General features: G+C 41.5%; 2 protein-coding genes across 2 annotated transcripts in view; both read right to left on the bottom strand.

Annotated features, from left to right (window-relative positions):
• Positions 1–18508, bottom strand: part of LOC120958548 (60S ribosomal protein L37a) — a 342039-nt gene that overhangs the window by 27430 nt on the left and 296101 nt on the right. The gene's annotated exons all lie outside the window — the stretch shown is intronic.
• On the bottom strand, positions 655–10789 carry LOC125907239 (uncharacterized). Its single transcript, XM_049608380.1, has one exon. The coding sequence runs from the start codon at positions 10757–10759 to the stop codon at positions 1511–1513; it is 9249 nt and encodes a 3082-aa protein (XP_049464337.1). The 5' UTR covers positions 10760–10789; the 3' UTR covers positions 655–1510.

Raw genomic sequence — 18508 nt, 5'->3', positions numbered from 1 at the left:
CAATGGACGTATGAAGATCTGGCAGAGGATGTAGAAGTATATTTGAGCAAAGGGCAAGGCTCAATGAACTTGTTAGAGGAGCGGATAAATGCTCTTGAAGCAGAAATAAGGGAAGATTTTATCTTGCAACGGCTTCAAAGCGTGTTAAGAGAACATAACCATGCAAAGGACAGCAGTGTGCATGCTAGAAGAAATGCGAACAGTAAGATTGACTGTCTATATGCAGGACGGACAACTAATCATAAACTACAAAATGTCGTATCTGCTTTTGATCTGCTGGTTGACAACGTTAAATTTAACGCAATCCTACAATCAAAATTGAATTAAAATAAAAAAGCCATAATACGTTTTTACTAAGCAAAACTAAACGATAAATACACTATAATATTATTATGCAGGCTTTTGATTTCAAAATATGTTTCTGATTGTTATAGATCGTCTCTAAATTGTAGAAATATGTCATAATTTACATTACAATTATAAATACTTAAATGACTAATGTTCTGAAAGTCTTATAATATTTAAAAAATAATATGCAACACAACACAATAAAACATTGTTTGTAAATTTACTTACGCATAGAGATAATAGATGAGTACGCTGAGAAATTTAAATGAAACAAGCATAGTTTTAGTTTTTTCCTACAATTTATTCTTTTTATTTTACATGCATTATCGTGAGACAGCTCGTAATCGCTAATAGTTTATTTGTATATTCAGAAAAAATGATTAAAGCTACTAATGCTAGCTTGTTACGTTAATGCTCGTAATAATCCGCTGGTTTCTTGATGTGTTATTCCTATTGCACACATTTTGAACATACTCTGTATTCATTAATTGTAGCCATAGAGCTGGCCTTATTGAACTGCAACGGAAAAATCTCCTGCGTGTGCAATCCAAATGTAAAGTTATTTAAAGATTGTGAGTTGTTTGAGTACAATTTATGCTGCAAAATGTGTCTACTTTCTTCTAGCTCATCACTAAGCGCAGCAATACGTTCACACAGCTGATAGTAGAATGTACGAGAGGGATTAACAGTAGAAAGAAAAACATAAAAATCTTCTTCGATGTCTTTAAAAATGTTATCTAACCAGTTGCCGCTATTTCGGTTGTCCGCTAATTGTCGATACTCTTGTACTGTTTGTTTCAAATCATGGAATTGTTTATCTATTTGTGAATGTTCTAGTGTTGAAACTTCATGCGCTTGTTGCTCTGGCTTCTTTTTAAAGAATAAATTTCGCAATCCTGATGCAATATTTCTTACTACGGTCGGGGCAACGAGAAGCAAGGTAAGAGTTCCATTCAATTGATCGAGATAGTTTACCGGTCGAATGTAAGGCGTGTACATGTAAGAACTATTCGTACCAGCACAGGCGGTAGTAAGGAGCCCATTATATTCTATTGGATAGCATGAAGAATAGTGATCTTCAGTGATGCCAATTATATTGCTAGTGTTGTGAGGAAACACGTAAGAAAGACCATGCTGCTCGTAGCATGTGATTGTGTTTAGATTATCTGCAGAATTCGTGCGGAAACAGTTGGCTATATGGAGTTGTAGTTAGCCTTTTGTGATGTTTTAAGTAGGGATTGACCTTTCGATCTTCTTGGTCTTGTTTCCCTTGGTTTGCCGTGTTGAAAAAATGTTCAAATATTTCGTTTATCCAATTTGTTACTTTGTATGAGTTAGACGTTATTGAAGATGCATCTTGTGAGCAATCTATGCAGCATTCAAACCTCATTAGGCTATTTTTATTCTTAATAGTTTCATATGATTGCGAATCACTCGTCAAATTACTATACTTAACGCTTCGTCGATGTTTTTTCTTTAGAATGGTCAAGACCAAGTTGTCTGTTATTATAATTTCGTCAATCACCTTGGATGCCGCGGAAGGAAGTTTATCAAATATTAATGTGCTTTCTGGCCGCCCTACTACTTTCCCAGTAGTAATGGCATGTTGCGTGACATCATTCCTTGAAACATGATAGCCAATCTGTTTCATTTTTCCAACTTTTTCCTTGATTTGCGTAATAAATTTTAAATTTTTTTCTTTCAGAACCACTTTCATATCTTTAATTTTATCCATTTTATTAATAACAAATTTATCTAACCTGTTTAGTTTTGGGGATATGGAAAGACCGGAACTGATACCTTTGAGAGTACTCCACACCGTTTCCGGTTTGCTCCAGTCCCATTCCCAAAAACGGGCGTTTCCATCATTTGCCTTGCTTCCCTTGTAAAGCAAATATCCTCCCGTTGCACTGGTAGTCAGGACGATGAAACCAGCGCGCGATATGCCTGTAAATGATATGACCGCTTGATGGATACTTCCGATCGTGTTGTAAAATGAGGCTCCAGATATGCTCCCGGTGAAAAGCGCATTCCATGTACCCGGTTGGGACCAGTCCCACTTGATCGGATTCCAACTTTTGGTTGCGGACGCGGTACTAACGTAAGCGAAACCGACTGAAGTGGCCGCTGTTATACCGACAGCCGCTGTGGTACCAACGGCACCGGCAAGAAAGTTAATCGAACCGGCAATGCCAACCGGAGCAAAACCACCGACGATAGCTCCCACAGTTGCTCCCACGATTGCCTTCTTCACTTCCCATTTGGCTGGGTTCCAAGATTTGTTAGCTGCCGATGCTCCCAAGTACGCTCCAACGGCAGCCGTTACTATGCTCACTATTAAAAGAATAGCGAATTGACCGTCGGGATCGATCAAAGAGACTGGAGAATTTCCGGCATACAGATACGGACTAGCGTACTGTTCCTTCGGGTCCAGCTGCAGGAAACGTCCCAATTCTGGGTCATACAAACGGGCATGGAAATTGTACAGATTTGTCTCTTCATCCCATTCCTGTCCAGTGAAGCGGTAATCAAGATGACCATCAGGATCATCGCCGTAAGAGCGAAGCAACTCACCATACGGCAGGTAATCGTACGCGGCCACGATCTCGCCATTTTTAATCACTAACCTTACCGATCTTTCATGATCGAGCCATACACTGTAGAACTGATCGTTGCGTACAAAACCAACCAGTCGATCATCGGCGTAAACAAATACCGTGGCTCGTACGACGGACGGGGCGTTATTTTCTGATTCTTTGCCTTCATAAATGCCCTCATACTCTATCAACGGCTTGCCCTGCACGTCCCGGATGTAGTACTTTTTCCTGCTTAACCTGCCCGCGGAATCATACACGTATTTGTACAAACGATACCCTCGAACGTCGTACTCAAATTCCAAGTATCTTCCATCGGAGAGCATAATTTTCGACGGACGATTGAATAGTGGATCGTAAACGATACGCTCGATACCTTTATGTGTGGCCCGGACTACGTTACCTTCTTCGTCGTGCTCTACCTGATAGCGCGTTTCATCCAGACCAGACCGTGCGGTGAAGTTGATGCGGTAGACGGACGCTATTTTGTTTGTATTTTTAACATATTCGAGCCGATATCGCCGAAAACCGGTGTAAAAATGCTGATGATTTCCATTGGCGTCGATTTTGTAGGACTGAACGTCAGCAGAACTGTGACCAAGTGCGGTGGCAAACTTATGGTACAGGGCTCCAATAATTGCTGGTAAATGTGATGCATATTCGCTTAAGAGATCACGCAACTCTTGATTAATTGCTGTCATGCTAAAGTTAGACTTGGGCCCAATCAAACCTTCGTTCGAAAGAATTGTCCAGACCGAATTGCATGTGTCGGCTATTGCATCCGGTATATCGTCCTTGTACCATCCGGCACACAGTTGATCAAACATGTTCTTGGCAAGATTTTTACGTTGTGTGATTACACGAACCAACAAACTGCTGAGCGTTACCGCGTTCGGGTGACCAGCAATGGTAGGATGGAATAGAGATTTCCCCGGTAAACCATGGCATTTCATTGCACTGGTGGAATAACAATCCGTGTGCAAGTATCCTGCATCCACGAGCTTATGCCATATGTCCGTAGAACTCTCTTGCGAAATGCCTTGAATTTGTTCGAACGTGTCTTTGCGCAGTGGATTAAACAGCTCTTCGGCACTACTCTGAAAGTATTTCGCACGAATCAATTGCCGGTGGCTTCCGTAATCGTATCGATGACCGTAGAACTGGGGAAACCCTCGACTGTTCAAAGCTGCAGCAATCTGATGCCCGTACGTTCCTAACCGACAAACAAGCGGTAAGCGAAGCTCGAGCATTAGATAGAGACTTTTCAACGGTCTGCCCTGCGAGTCTAAATATCCGGCAGACACAAGTGCGTCGTAGCAAAACTTTGCCCTTCGTCCTGTGCCTAGATGGGAAGGTTTCAGCTTCAGAAGCTTTAAATTGCTGTGTGCATGCCAGGATGCGTGGAAGCGTGTGGCCTGCACGGTACCGTCCCCGATCGCACGTCCACCGTACCCCGAGCCCGAATAGTCGATCGTTTCGGTTAGGTATGGATCTTCAATGCGAGTCAAATATCCCGGCTCGTTGTAATGATACGTACGCTGATATGCATGCCGAGAGTTGGGTTGAATGAGCACACGTTTCGGTAAACCAAGGCTGTTGTTATCAATTGCTATGAACTTTTCATCAGTGGCAGCATTCGAGATACCGATCAATTTATCACGATTATCATAACTGTATCGTAAACGAAATCTTTTCCCCTTAACCGATACAGGATAGTGTATCTCGTGTATTTGATTTTTCTGATACTCGTAGTTGATAGCCAGTGATTCGTTTCCGCTCGAGTACAGTGCGCTAGTAATGATTTGTGATTGATGGTTAGATAACAAAACATCAGAAAGAATGTGATCACCAGATATTTTTTGAATATTCTCCACCCTATGACGGTGCAATGGAGCAACACTGTTTTCTCCGTGATGCAACAGTATGAAATTGCTCGAAGCAGGCAAATCCGAGTCGTTCGGTAAATAACTATAAAGCTCGTTCGAACTTAGCTTCACGATTCCCCTCTGTTTGAGCTTTCCCACCGAGTTATAAGTGTAATACATCACGTTACTACTATTCTGTTGAACCACGAAGCGCAGTAAACCTTCTGGTGTGTACATGTACCGCGTGTTACCTGCGTCAGGCGTTCGTTTAAGCGTTAGCAGGCCACTCTGATTATCATATTCGTACCTCATTCCCCAGGTGCGTTGCAATTCGGTATGTTCGGGCGAAAAGTTTCCTCCAAAAAATGGAATTGTTCGGGAAAATGTGTCCGCCTGTTCGTGATAAGCTGGCGGTAGTTGCAAAACTAAGCGATCGTTAGTGTCATACATGTAGGTGGTTAAATGATGATCACCATGATGCGTTTTCACGTAGCTGGCTACCTTCAGTTTGCGTTTATCATATACTAACACGTAGACGGATTGATCTGGATATTGCTCGCTTTCGTAGTAAAATCCGTCCTGAGTTGGGAAAAGGTTTGTCAAAAAATCTATACCTTGAATGGAATTAAAGTGCTGAGCAAAGGGTCCATCGATTGCAAATGACTTGCCCGGGAGTGATTGGATAGATTTGTCTTCCAAAGGATTGTCCATGTAAACTGTGCGACTGTAAGGAAAACCTTCGCAGTCGGAGTTCAACAGTGTAACTGTACCCTCCATTTGCCCCGTCTTCCAAAATCGTTCTTCTTTTTCGATGAAATTATGTCGATAGCTAAACAATATGGACGAATTGGTGGTGTCCAGATCCGTCCATTTGGTTCTAACCGCAGGACGATTAAGCTCATCGTATAGGATTTCTTGCAAAGCAACTGTCCCTGTGTCCTTCAGTTCTACTATTTGTTTTGGCATACCGAAATCCGTTAGATAAATCACCTTCATATTCACGTCGTAGAGTAACATTGCATCAAATGTTTGTACGTTATTGCTTCTAATTTCGTATCGATTTGAACGTGATTCATTGGACGTGATTAAATTCTCCACTTTTAAATGACCATCGATCCAAATGCTAAAGTGTTTGCTACTGTGAAACACTACCATGTCACCCTCGCGAGGTACGGCGATACTATGGGACTGTACTTTTAATGTTGACTGGTCCTTCGCTATGTGCATTCTAAATTTTAAAGTAGCTATTTCTATCTGAATATCGCCCGAATACGTCGTTGCAGCATATCGAAACCGTAACGCAGCTATATCAAGAACGTGTTGCATTGAACCTGCGAAGGTATTTTGCTCCGTTTTTTGCAAAATTTCTCCGTATGCAGGTTGTATTTCGATGCGGCAATTGCTGATGCGTGACTGGAAAGAAAGGTTCTCGATCGATCCTAGCTTGTTTATTCGGCCGATTTCGTTGCCAAGCACGTCATAAAGTCGATGTGATAACAGCCCTGTTGCGTGCAGCGTTGACCGTTCCAATGCCAATGTCGTATCGTAGATATGCACATTTAAATCCAGCTGCGCAGGGAAAACTCGCAGATGATCTACGTCTATGGTAGAATTGGATCCGGATGAAATGTTCACTTCCAAGCGATTCGTATTTTCTACCATAACCTCCACATATGACCAACCGCCAATGGAAAATCCTACAGATCCGTGTGCTACTTTCCCATTGCAATTAACAGAAAGTGCATTTTCGATGTTTTGCTGCTTGTTGGATCCTCTCAGCCAGCACGAAACAATTAGCGAGCTAAACTGTATCTTTGGCATTAGAGTTGCACTTACGGACCCCGAACGGGTGAGATGCAGAAAATGGTTACCTTGCTCTATTTGTATTGTTCCACCATTCCATTTCCATCGTCCATCACTTCCAATTTGGTTTTGTTCATATGGCTCAAACCCATAGTACGTCACGATTTCCTCGGAGATTCGATACGGACGAAAATCTGCAACAACTGTCTTTGCATCTCGTGCCATAAGAACACCATCGGCATCGGGTGATGTTTTGCCATTCGTATCAGCAGGTTGAACTAGTTTTACAAACTTTCCTGTAGAGTCGTAGACTGATTTCGTGCTTAAAGTATTGTTAGCATGATTATAATGTACCTTAAACCAACCAAATCGTCCTTCTGTGTTAGCTGGTGTTATCTTAACATCCGTCATCAAAAATCCACCATGGTATGGTTTGGCAGTGTGTGCGTTGAATTCGTAATAGTTTGTTAATGTTCGTCCGCCTCCATCCACAAACTCGTGTCGCCAGACGACATGTTTACGAGTGATGCCAAACGAATCCATCGATCGTACAAATACGTTTTTACCATCGATGGTCCTGCTTATGACAGCTAGTGTATTGCTGTTGGTGTCGAAGACTTCTCCCACTGGAAGGCTCGTTAGTTTGTTTCGATGAAAGTTGAACAACTGCACGGCAGAGTCATTTGCTTGCACTGCCATGAACGCCGGATATCGTATGTTCAACTCGGTTGCGTTATTGGTGTCTGTGTTAAATACGACAGCATTGTTTGGACCGATTAAATCGAAAGTTGCGTTACGGTGCGTTTTCACTAATCGGTAGGAAGGTCCAAGATTAACCGTGATGCTGTCGAGGGTGAGTTCTTCCTGAGGGATTCTTTCCGTATTCCAATCGATCCCATCAAACAGTACTTTATGGCTGGCAGTAACAATGTATGCATCGTTCACTAGAATGCCAAATTTGGATGGATCGATTGCGAAAGGTATTTGGGATGTAATGTTACGATATAATTCCTGCAGCTCAGAGTTGATCTTTTCATATGATTCATTACGATAGCGCCTCTTCTCTTCTTCAGGTGCGTTGGGTTGATCGCGAATATTCTGTTCTATCTGTGCTTTAATTTTATCGACTTCATCCATTATTTTTCCGTGATGGCTAATAACTCTCAGTCGAAACTTTTCATTATCCAGCTGATAGGCAAACACAAACGTATTGCCATCTGTCTCAGGAGGATTAAATGTGTATGTATGAAGATCTTCAATTAGAACATCGATCGTCGATTGCCGGTGAACTTCATGCTTCCAGTTCAGATGCAAAAGATGCAATCTGGCGTACATTTTGAAACCATCCAGAAACAGTGAGCGAAACACGATTATATTATGAAACATTTGCAATGCATCCATCTGAACACCCTTCTTAAAGTCACGCATGATTTCTTCGGGATGATCAAATCGATCAAAGAGCGATGAGCTACTTTTTATCAGATTGGCAGGAAACGGTAAAACTACACCCGTCCAGTCTCCATTGCGCCGTACAAACATGCGCAGCTGACGATCGTCGTATGTGAGGAAACCGTGCGTAAAGAAGTGTATCAGTGACGATTTTTCAATATCGAACGGTTTCAATGCTTTCCATCGTCCCTGTTGCCGTTCAATAACCGTCACGTATTGTTCCTGTATAGCCAGCAGAAAATCATGACCGGCTCGAATGGACGAGTCCTTCGGTATCTTTAGATACGTTGGAATTGCTTGCCAAACATCGGGTTGGGTTTGATGAAACAGACACAGCTCGGACTGAGTTCGTTCGTGTTGTAGCAAAACAGCGAAAAATGACTCACCAGTATACATCTCGTAATGAATCACCGGAAATTTTCCAAGCGGAGGAATAGATGAACCATCCACTGCAACTGTGTCGGAACCAAGATGGTCTCTTAGTTGAATGCGCACCTGACCGTGTTTAGTGATGTCACCGATCAACAGATATGTCGGGCCGTAAGCTGTACGAGGATGGGAGTGGATTTTGAAGTGGTTAATCAGCATATTACTGTCGATTTGTAGCAAAGTGTAATCAAATTTGGCGATTAATCCATTGGGATAGATGATTTTACTCATTGCACCATTCGGCCCTTCGTAGTCAAACTCCAGCGCAGTGTGGCTTTGCTGTGTGATTCGTTTCAAGTGTACCTTATCTTCCTGCTGTACATAATGCAGCACTGCTGATTGCTGGTAGCTTAAGGTACGAATAGTATAACCAGTTAGAAGAGTGCTGTTGTACTGCTTTGAATAGGACAACTGGAGCGATGCTGTATTGCTAGTGGAAATAGCACTCAATTGGTAGTCATCTGTTATAGGATCTTTTGTGTAAGTATATTCCATCCACTGATCAGCACGATCGAATTGTCTTACCAGGTACCACACTGATGGAAGACGATCTTTCAACTCACTACGTTCAGTCATAAATGGCCAATGTTCAGATCCGCTATACATTTTTACTGCTTGTTTGTCACCATATGTTCCATAGATAAAGCTTTCTCCATAGCCATCTTCCAATGTCCATTGATTTAGAGGACGATTGAATGTAACAGTCATCTGCTCGGTGGATGCAGTAGAAAAAGTGATGATTTGTTCGTTTGAATCATTACTAGTAATAGTAAGAGGAAAGGATGATCCATCCTTGATTAGATAATAGCGATGTTCCTCTGGAAATATGCTATTCCTTCGATCGATGTACACACAGTCCACTTGTAGCGACCATCCAACACCCATCGATCCGGATATCTCGGAAGCTTCTTGGTAGGTGATAAATTTCACAGTAGACATTCCAAATAACTTTCCCACGACAAGCAAAGGAATACCGAATTCCAAGTTACCATTCATTGGATTGACGGGTTCGATTAGCAAAGATGTGTCCAGTTGTTCGCCCAATGATGCTTCCACAAGTGGGGCCGTTTGGGAATGAAGAGCAAAAACTGATTTGATTTCTTTACTAGATTGTACCGATTGATCATTTCCGTCGTTCTTGTTCGCTTCTTTTACTAATGTTTTTGACGATGCAAGACAAAACGACACCAAAGATTGACCGCTAACGGCTATTGCTGTGACATTGTGTCCATCAGGAATCGTTTTGATAATCTGGGCGTAACGTAAATCTTCGTTTTGATCTGAATTAAACGGGACCTGTTCAAATCTTCCGTTCGACATTCTGAATCCCATGATACCTTGCGGTCCAGTAAGCCAAAGTTCATCTTTTCCATCCCGATCTACATCAATCAAGCTAGCACTATTCCAAACTTTCCTTTCACGACCGAAAACTGCCAGTGACGTGCTTTGAGCTACAGCACGGTAGTGTGTGTTATCTCGCTGATATAGAAACATTCCAGAGGAGTTAAGATGCGACATGTCACTATACTCGGTGCTATCAAAGATATTTCCAAACAGGATACGTTCATTATGAGCACTTGAAAATGGCACGTTTTCTGCACGACCCACAAGTTTGGGATGATAATTGTTGTCGAGCATGTAAACACTTACAACGTCTGAGGATCGCTCGATGATAGCCGACTGCTCGGTGCCATAAGTGGTTGCCAATCCGAGCCACGTTGAATTGAACTTCCAGCTTTCCGGTAGTGTCGGCGAATCGTACAACTGCCACAAAGGTCGAGGGCCACCTTTCAGTACAGCACTCTCCTGCATCTGCTCGAATCTTATGGCACCACGTTTATTTCGCGTCAGTATGCCGATCGTACCGGCAGCAGTATAGATACGTCCCATCAGAAATACCGTGTTGGCATCATCCCATCCGTACCTATTGCGATATTTCGCCTCAGAACAATAATGGCGCAAAGTCAGATCGCTTCCTTCCATACGGTAAAACTGCAAGCCTTCACGATTCCTCACCAACAGCCAACCAGACTCGTCGACGAAAAATGAGTTACGAAACTCGCGCTGCTTTCCGTCGAAAAAACCATCGCGAATCCACAACGCCTTCCACTCTCTAGACTCGCCTTCCAATCGGTAGCAGTTCAATGCTCGCTGATTTCTTACCAATAAAACATGCTGGTCAGATACTTGAGTGTGAAACACCTCGAATTCATCACCAAAGGACACGTTCAACAGTTGCTGATACTGCAGACGATTTCCGTTGTCTCCCATGGCGTTTACGGCACTTGCTAAGAACGACCTTTATTCAAATGATGCTGGTTTATAACTGATCTTGCTGTGGATGCTGTTGCAACCGAAGTCGTGGATTTTTGCCTGTTATCAATATAATTGGGGAAATCCAGAATATAATAATCGCTCGCACATGCTTCACTTCAACTCGAATATCGCGGTTTGTTTTATGCCGACTATATGAACTGAGTTCCGCGATGTGAGTTGTATCTGTCATGGTATAGCTCATGAATCTTCCTACTCACAGAGGTTAGAGAAGGTTACGATGTTTTATTTTTTGTGTAATGAAATGATAACAGGGGTGGTACGGTCTGTCGCAGTATTGTTATGTATATTAAAGTACTGTTGCAATCCTATTTAGTAATGTTCTTCATCCATTCCATTAACATAAAACATGATTGAACATCAAGCTTTGAAATGTATAATAAACAATGCTATCATAGTAATGAATGGCTCACTATCAACACCTTCTAAGACTTATTTTGATCATTAAAGTATGTAGTTAATGACCATGTTGTTGTTTTTTCCTTCGATGAGTTTTGTCATTATATTCCTATAATTAGTTATAATGGGAAAAGCGGGGCATAATCGCACGTTAAGGATTTTGCGCTGTTCCCATTGGACAAATCACTTTAAACTTATGTTTTAACGGCAATCGATGCTTTAGCATCTTGTTCATGAAAAATAATTAGAAGTAGACGTATAAACAACTAAAATAAATGTACATAATTAAATTTAACAATCAACATCAAAAGTCGTGAACATGTATTGTGCGGGATAGAATGGTCATGGAATGGGGCAAAATTGTCATCCATCAAATATCAAAATACATCAAAACAAAGAGGCAAAATGATTCAGAACATTAGACTTTAGGCTTTGATTTAAGCTCTTGTAAATGCAAAAGGTAGAATTGTAAGGGCAGAGATTTATGTTTTGTCAAAGAGGAAAGGTAAAGTGTTTTGTTAATTAATAGCTGATTCACCCGATTTCACAGGGATAACATGAATGTCTCGTCTTAATTAAAAAAAGAGGAATATATAGAATAAATATAAGAATCCGAGGAGTACAAAAACTATTCCAATGATTTTATCCCAAAACTTCGATTCTTCTTATCTGTCGTAATAACCGAAGTAGGTATCGTGGGTAGTTAAGAACTTTTATGGCAATCATGCGTTTATTATCTATAAGTTTATTGGTTTACCCATATAATATGCCAAATAGTTTTGAGTATTAGGAATACGACTCATGCAAGAGTTGGACACATGACAGGCATTCTTTTGAAAAAAAATAAAACAATAATAACCGAATGGAGATGGCATTGTAGGATAGCCTAAAAAACGAATTTATCTTCTCTCGATTGTGGAATCTAACACACGATTTGATTGTTTTAGTGACGTGTATGACTTGCATACTCTAAAGTTAATTTACTTGGCTTTTTACCGGCAGATTTAAACGTCCAACTCCTCAAAAGAATGGAAGTGGGCTACCGACAGTATATTTTAGCATTCTCGATCGTTACGATTCCGAACATTACAGGCCGAGTTATTGAATCAAGTTTCACTTCTTTTGGTATTTTACTAAAACTTTAGCCTTCTTCTTATTCTTGTTACATTTGGCGTAAACGTCATAAGTGGACATGCCGGTCTATACAGGCTTTCTATACAGTCCTTTCTACGGGGAATCGGTCCGTTCTAGGCTTAAAACCACGACGGGCATGTTGTCCAGTCCTACGAGTTGACCATGGGACCGCTCCTTATCTTAAGTAACATTGTAACACAGAAAACAGAACTTATTATAAACCAGACTATCAACTGTAAACACATTGTAACACACTTCGGAAAGCCAAATTACACTTGTGGTGTTCGCCTGTTCAAATTAAGTGAATTGGGAAGGACAGCTTTTTCTCATCACTTGAGGTCTGCGATATTAAGGGTTAATTAGGGTCTCAAGTAGATAGTTAGAGAGCTTAGGAGATAACGGGAGAGTCGGGCAGGACACGCATAATGAGCGCGAGAAATGCGTAGCCTCGCGAAAGTGCGTAGGTGCGTGAGAAAGGACAGGTGCGCGAGAAGGAATAGGCGCGCGAGCGTAAGGCGAGAGAGAGAAGGTATAAAAAGGAGCATCCGATCGGATAAGCTCTCTTTCTTAATACTCCGGTATACCGCGACAATACTGTTCTCCTGCGCACGATTAAGATAATAAAGTGAATATAATTGTAGAAACTTACAAATTGCAACACATTCATTATAAAACACTCAGCAAATCAGGTTATGCTATAACAACACACCCGGAAGAGTTCAGACCACTCCGTTCATATGAAAAACAATGGTGAAGCACTTCTTGAAAACACCTGAAGCACACATAGTAAGCAAATCAGGTGGTAGTGCAGCAAACTAGGTGAACCTAGAACGCACAGCAACTTACAAGCTCAGCGACGAAAACATCCATTCTTTAGCATCAATAGTTGAAACCTGAGTTGATCAATAGTTGAGTTTTTATAATCGCTTGGACGATCTAGTGTCTTTAGAGTACTGTCTAAAGTATGTTTCGAACAAAGTGTCTTCCTCAATACATGTCAACGAAACACTGAACTACCGCGACGGTCCTCGATGTACAGTTATACGATCATCACATTACATGGCGACCGTATCCAAAATCAAACTTACTACATGGCGACCGTATCTAAAAACGAACATACTACAACATAACTGTTAAGGAAGTAAATTAGAAAAAAAATACATTACAATTGAACAAACACAATCAATCGGTTTTTTTAGCTACCTTTATACTATCATATTCCAATCAATCACCACGCCTCGCCGGTGAACGAAGTGAGCAAATGAAGTAAAAATATAAAGAAGAGTTTTTGCACCAAATAATAATTATGAGATATTAAGAAAAATGTAACTATACAAATTCTACTGAAATTTCCTAGGCTATTTCCTACGCTATTCATACGCTATTCCTACGCTATTTCCTACGCTAGTTCCTACGCTGCACATTTACTGCCGGGTATAGTTTGTCTGGTACTGGGAATGTATCGGTCCCATACCCGTCACAGGTATCGTTCCGAAGGAAAATCCAGATCAGTTCCTGGAACTGTTCCTAATAATAAATGAAATCAGGAGCTTTTTCTCGATCAGCATGGGATCATGATCGGTTACAGGACCGAGATATGTTCAGTATCAGTTGCAGGTTCTATATGGGTATTACTTTCAATTACATGACCGGTGTGGGTTCACGATAAGTTCCAGAACCAGTATGGGTTCATGATAGGTTGCAAGACCAGTATGGATTCATGATAGGTTTCAGGGCCGGTATGGGTTTATGATCAGTACCAGGGCAGGTATGGGTTCATGGTAGATTCCATGACCTGTGTCGGTTCACGATTGGTTCCAAGATCGGTAAGGCTTCATGATATGCACCAGGGCTGTTATGGGTTCATGATAGTTTCCAGGTCCAATATGAGTTCATGATACGTTCCAGGACCGGTGTGGGTTAATGATTAGTTCTTGGACATGTATAAGCTGTATTATTTCCAGAAGCGGTTTGGGTTCAGTATCAGTTTCTGAACAGGCATAGGTTTAGTAACCAGGTGCAGGACCGGTATTAGGTCATTTGCAGTTTTTAAACCAAAAAAGGTTATGTTTTGGTGTCAGTATTGGTTAGATTTTGGTTTTAGATCCCTTTAGGGGTCGTCATTAGTTCTTAATTTTATTTGAGTTTAGAGACTATTATTTTCAGTGTACTCTTTACAGTGAAGGGAATCTTTTAAATTTAGTTGAGTAGCTCTATAACCTGGCCAAATTAGTTAAGGTTAAAGTTTGTAATGAGTGCAAAAGTTGGAGGTGGAGTACTGCAGGAAAAGATTGAGACATTGCCACAGAAAGGGTACATATACATATTTAAATGATATGGCAGGATATAAAGGTAAACAAACAATAAATAAGAAGAAGGAGTTTTTTATGCAGAACTATGATTTATAGCAATCACTTCCCGTTATCCTGGAAAGATGAAATTTCTCTCAGTGTACTGTAGCACTCTAAGGCATTTTATTTACAAATTTGAGCAAAATCGGTTGAGTGCTTCATTTTTAACAAAATATTAACATAATTGCATTATGATGAAACCGTTAAAAATAGGAAAATGGAAGGAGAAGAAGAGGGGATGGGGTAAAAGGAGCACAAAAAATCATACCCTGAACAATAAACTACCTTTGTGCCAAATTTGGCTCAAATTAATGTAGTTGATATTTCGTTATGCAAAACTGTACAACCATTCATTTTTATTTATTAGAATAAGATTACTTACTTACTTACTTATCCGGCGCTACAACCGGTTTGCGGTCTTGGCCTGCCTCAGGAGTGTCCGAAACCGCTCACGGTCACGCGCTTTCGTCTGCCAGTCCGTTATCCCGGCATTAATGGCGGACGCCTCCACGCCATCTTGCCACCTCAATTTGGGCCTACCACGCCTCCTCTGTCCTTGTGGACGGCCTAAAAAGACTTTACGGGCTGGGTCGTCCGTTTCCATGCGTACAACATGGCCAGCCCACCGGAGCCTGGCGAGCTTGATACGCTGCACGACAGTGAGGTCGCCGTACATCTCGTATAGCTCGTCATTATAGCGGCTCCTCCATTGTCCTTCCACACATACGGGGCCAGGTATCCTTCTGAGCATCTTCCTCTCGAACGCGGCTAAGAGGGTTTTGTCAGATTTGAACAGTGTCCATGTCTCAGAGGCGTATGTGAGTACCGGGACTATATAGGTACTATATAGTCCCAGCTTCGTCCGTCGCAACAGGTTCTTTGAGGTGAACTGCTTTTTCAGGCTGTAGAATGACCGGTTGGCAGCCAGCATCCTTGCGCGCAACTCACCTTCCATGCTATTGTCGTTGCTGACCTTTGACCCAAGATAGGTGAATTGTGGGACGACTTCAAAAGTGCGTTCACCTATCTGCACGTCACGCCTACGTAGATTCTGATTATTTATTAGTAGGCCCGCTGATGTTGCCACCATCAGTTTGGACTTTGTCTCGTTTATCTGCAATCCGAGGCTCTCTGCCGCCTGCTCGATCCCTTGGTAGGCTTCTGCTACATAGGAGAGCCGCAGACCAATGATGTCTATATCATCAGCGTATGCCAGGATCTGGGTTGACTTATAGAAGATGGTTCCCGTAGTCTCCACCCTCGAGTCACGGATGGCTGAGTCACGGTCTCTAGCGCCAGGTTGAATAGGAGACAAGCAAGCCCGTCCCCCTGGCGCAGACCTTTGGTGGTAGCGAACAATGTGTTAAGGATCTAGGTGTTTTGCTCGATACAAAACTATCATTTAAGGATCAGCTGGATCACGTAGTAGCCACCAGCAACAGAATGCTAGGACTAGTTATCAATATGACTAGCGAGCTTAATGATATACCTTGCACCAAGGCGCTCTTTGCTCACTTATCCGGTCGTTGATATGCAAATATCGTTTGGTGGCCAACTGCAGCGCGTCCATTAGCTCGATTGGAATCAATCCAGCGCAAAATTTCACGATTTACACTTCGCTCATGGAACCAAAGGCTCGATTACCGGACTAGGTGTTTACTACTCGGGCTACCCACCCTAAGTGAGCGAATACGAAAAGCCAGGTTGTCGTTCATCCCGGCCGCTCCGGAGTCGGGCAATGTTGGCCCTCGACGACCGTAGAACGCAATTTGGCTCCTCTGACCCGTTCCTACTCATGTGCCGTGCTTTCAACGCAGTCAGCGACGCTTTTGAGCCGAAGATTTCGCCAACTGAGCTTAATGATCGTGTTTCTGTGTTAAATTTGGTTCCATAGTGCATATTTTTATGTTCTATGTTATTGTAATCCACTGTAAAGAACTCATTGTAAAACATTGCTAGAATGGTTCGAGAGGGCATTATTGTCCATCGATAGACAAATAAACATAAACATAAACATAGCTAAAAGGTCCTGAGAGTTTTCCATCCATCCTCACCTGGCATGTGACGTTGGTCATAGTAATTCTAACTAGCCTTATCAGTTTGGCCGGGATTCCAAAAGAGCTCATAGCGTCATTAGAATAAGAACATGTACTAAATTGCTGGAATATTTTAAGAATTCACGTGTTGGCAGTAATGTTTCATGTCGATAGAGTATACATACAGCATAGTTTTATTTAGGTAAAACAAATGTATTATAGCGACTAGTAATGTGGGTTTCGGCAATGGCTCCGGCGCCTGCTCCGCACCAACGACTCCAGACCCAGATGCGAACTAACGACTCCGGACTAATAGTTCAATCGAAAGGCCATTTTGCAATAGCGTAAAATTTGAATCTATCTTCTCGCGAGTGTTGAAGCTAACGCCCGATGTGATTGCAGTATTGACAGGCATGTCGATGTGTAGCATTTGTTGGTTCTCTTCACTCGTTCACTTATAAAATTTCGCCCTGATCGGATCACTCGTTCTCAAGATATGCAGCTCTATAGCTTGTAAACAATGTTAAATACTTACCGATTTTTTTGATAAATTCCTTCAGAGTTGATTTACTCGGCTATTCATCGGCCGGTTTGGTCTAGTGGTGTTAAAATCGGATCTTTTTGAAGAAAAAAAACGGATCAGTTCCGGTTCAGTCATAAAAGTGATCCGAATCATTCAATCGTTCGTTCTCTGCTAAACCTGTCAGTCAATGTCAAATCTTCAGTCAAATAGGAATAGAACATTTTAGGGCTCTACCAAGGTTTTTTGGTTAACTCCCAAATTTTTGTGGATGGTTCCTATAGTTTTTTTTTAGTTAATTTTAGTTTTATTCCGTGATTTAATTGAGCCTTACTCAGATTTTTTGGTTGGATTGTATTTATGTATATCAAATAAGACGATACCAAAATTATGAGGTTACTATACAAAAATATATTGAATACGGTGAATAAATCGTGAGATGGACCCAAAACATCATAGGAGCCAATCAATAAGACGTAGAAACCCAGTGCTGTTCTTCCTTGTGAGGCTGACTGCAGTACGAGATGCAGTACGTGTTAACGAGCGAACGAATGAGATAGTCAGTTATATTTTCATCGTCATTGTCGAGTGGACAATACGCTCAACATATCGGTAAAGTATACATATCGCTTAGCGCAAAAGAGTGTACGTTTTGACACCTCGCATCCAGATTTGTCCATACATTGTGAACAAATATGCTATTTGTGCATACACGCCTTGAAAGACATGGGTGGTCGAATTGAAAGCGCGAGTCGGATTAGAGCGGCTTTCTAGTTTTGGTATAAAGAATCACATACGTGTACCGTAGCAATAGACGATGCGCAATCTCAGATTGCACATATATTTATCTGTCAAACGGATCGGTTTGATATATTTTTCTGTCAAAAAATATTTATATATCTCGGACATATAATCTTGAAAATTTAAGCGCAATCTTGGCGCAATCTGAAATTGTTTGGAAATGACGTTTATAGCTCAGGGTTGACTACGCGAAATGACATATGTTTTGATAAAACGAATATATGCGCAATCTGAGATTGCGCATCGCACGACTTAACTACACGTCCGTCTTAGGTTTAAGTCCCGTATGGACCGTGCCCCCATACATAATAATAACAATAATAACAATAATTACGCCATGCTAGCGAGTTTGGATAAATTGTAGAAACACAACATAACTCATATCTATTACACTTACTGAAATGTAGAGAATAGTATAACATTGGAAAATAATTCAAGTTAGATG

This window comes from Anopheles coluzzii, chromosome 3 (genome assembly GCF_943734685.1).
Source record: "Anopheles coluzzii chromosome 3, AcolN3, whole genome shotgun sequence".
Classification (NCBI taxonomy): Eukaryota; Metazoa; Arthropoda; class Insecta; order Diptera; family Culicidae; genus Anopheles; species Anopheles coluzzii.
The sequence above is the reverse complement of the archived record's forward strand: the minus strand, read 5'-3'. Positions and strand labels throughout refer to the sequence as shown.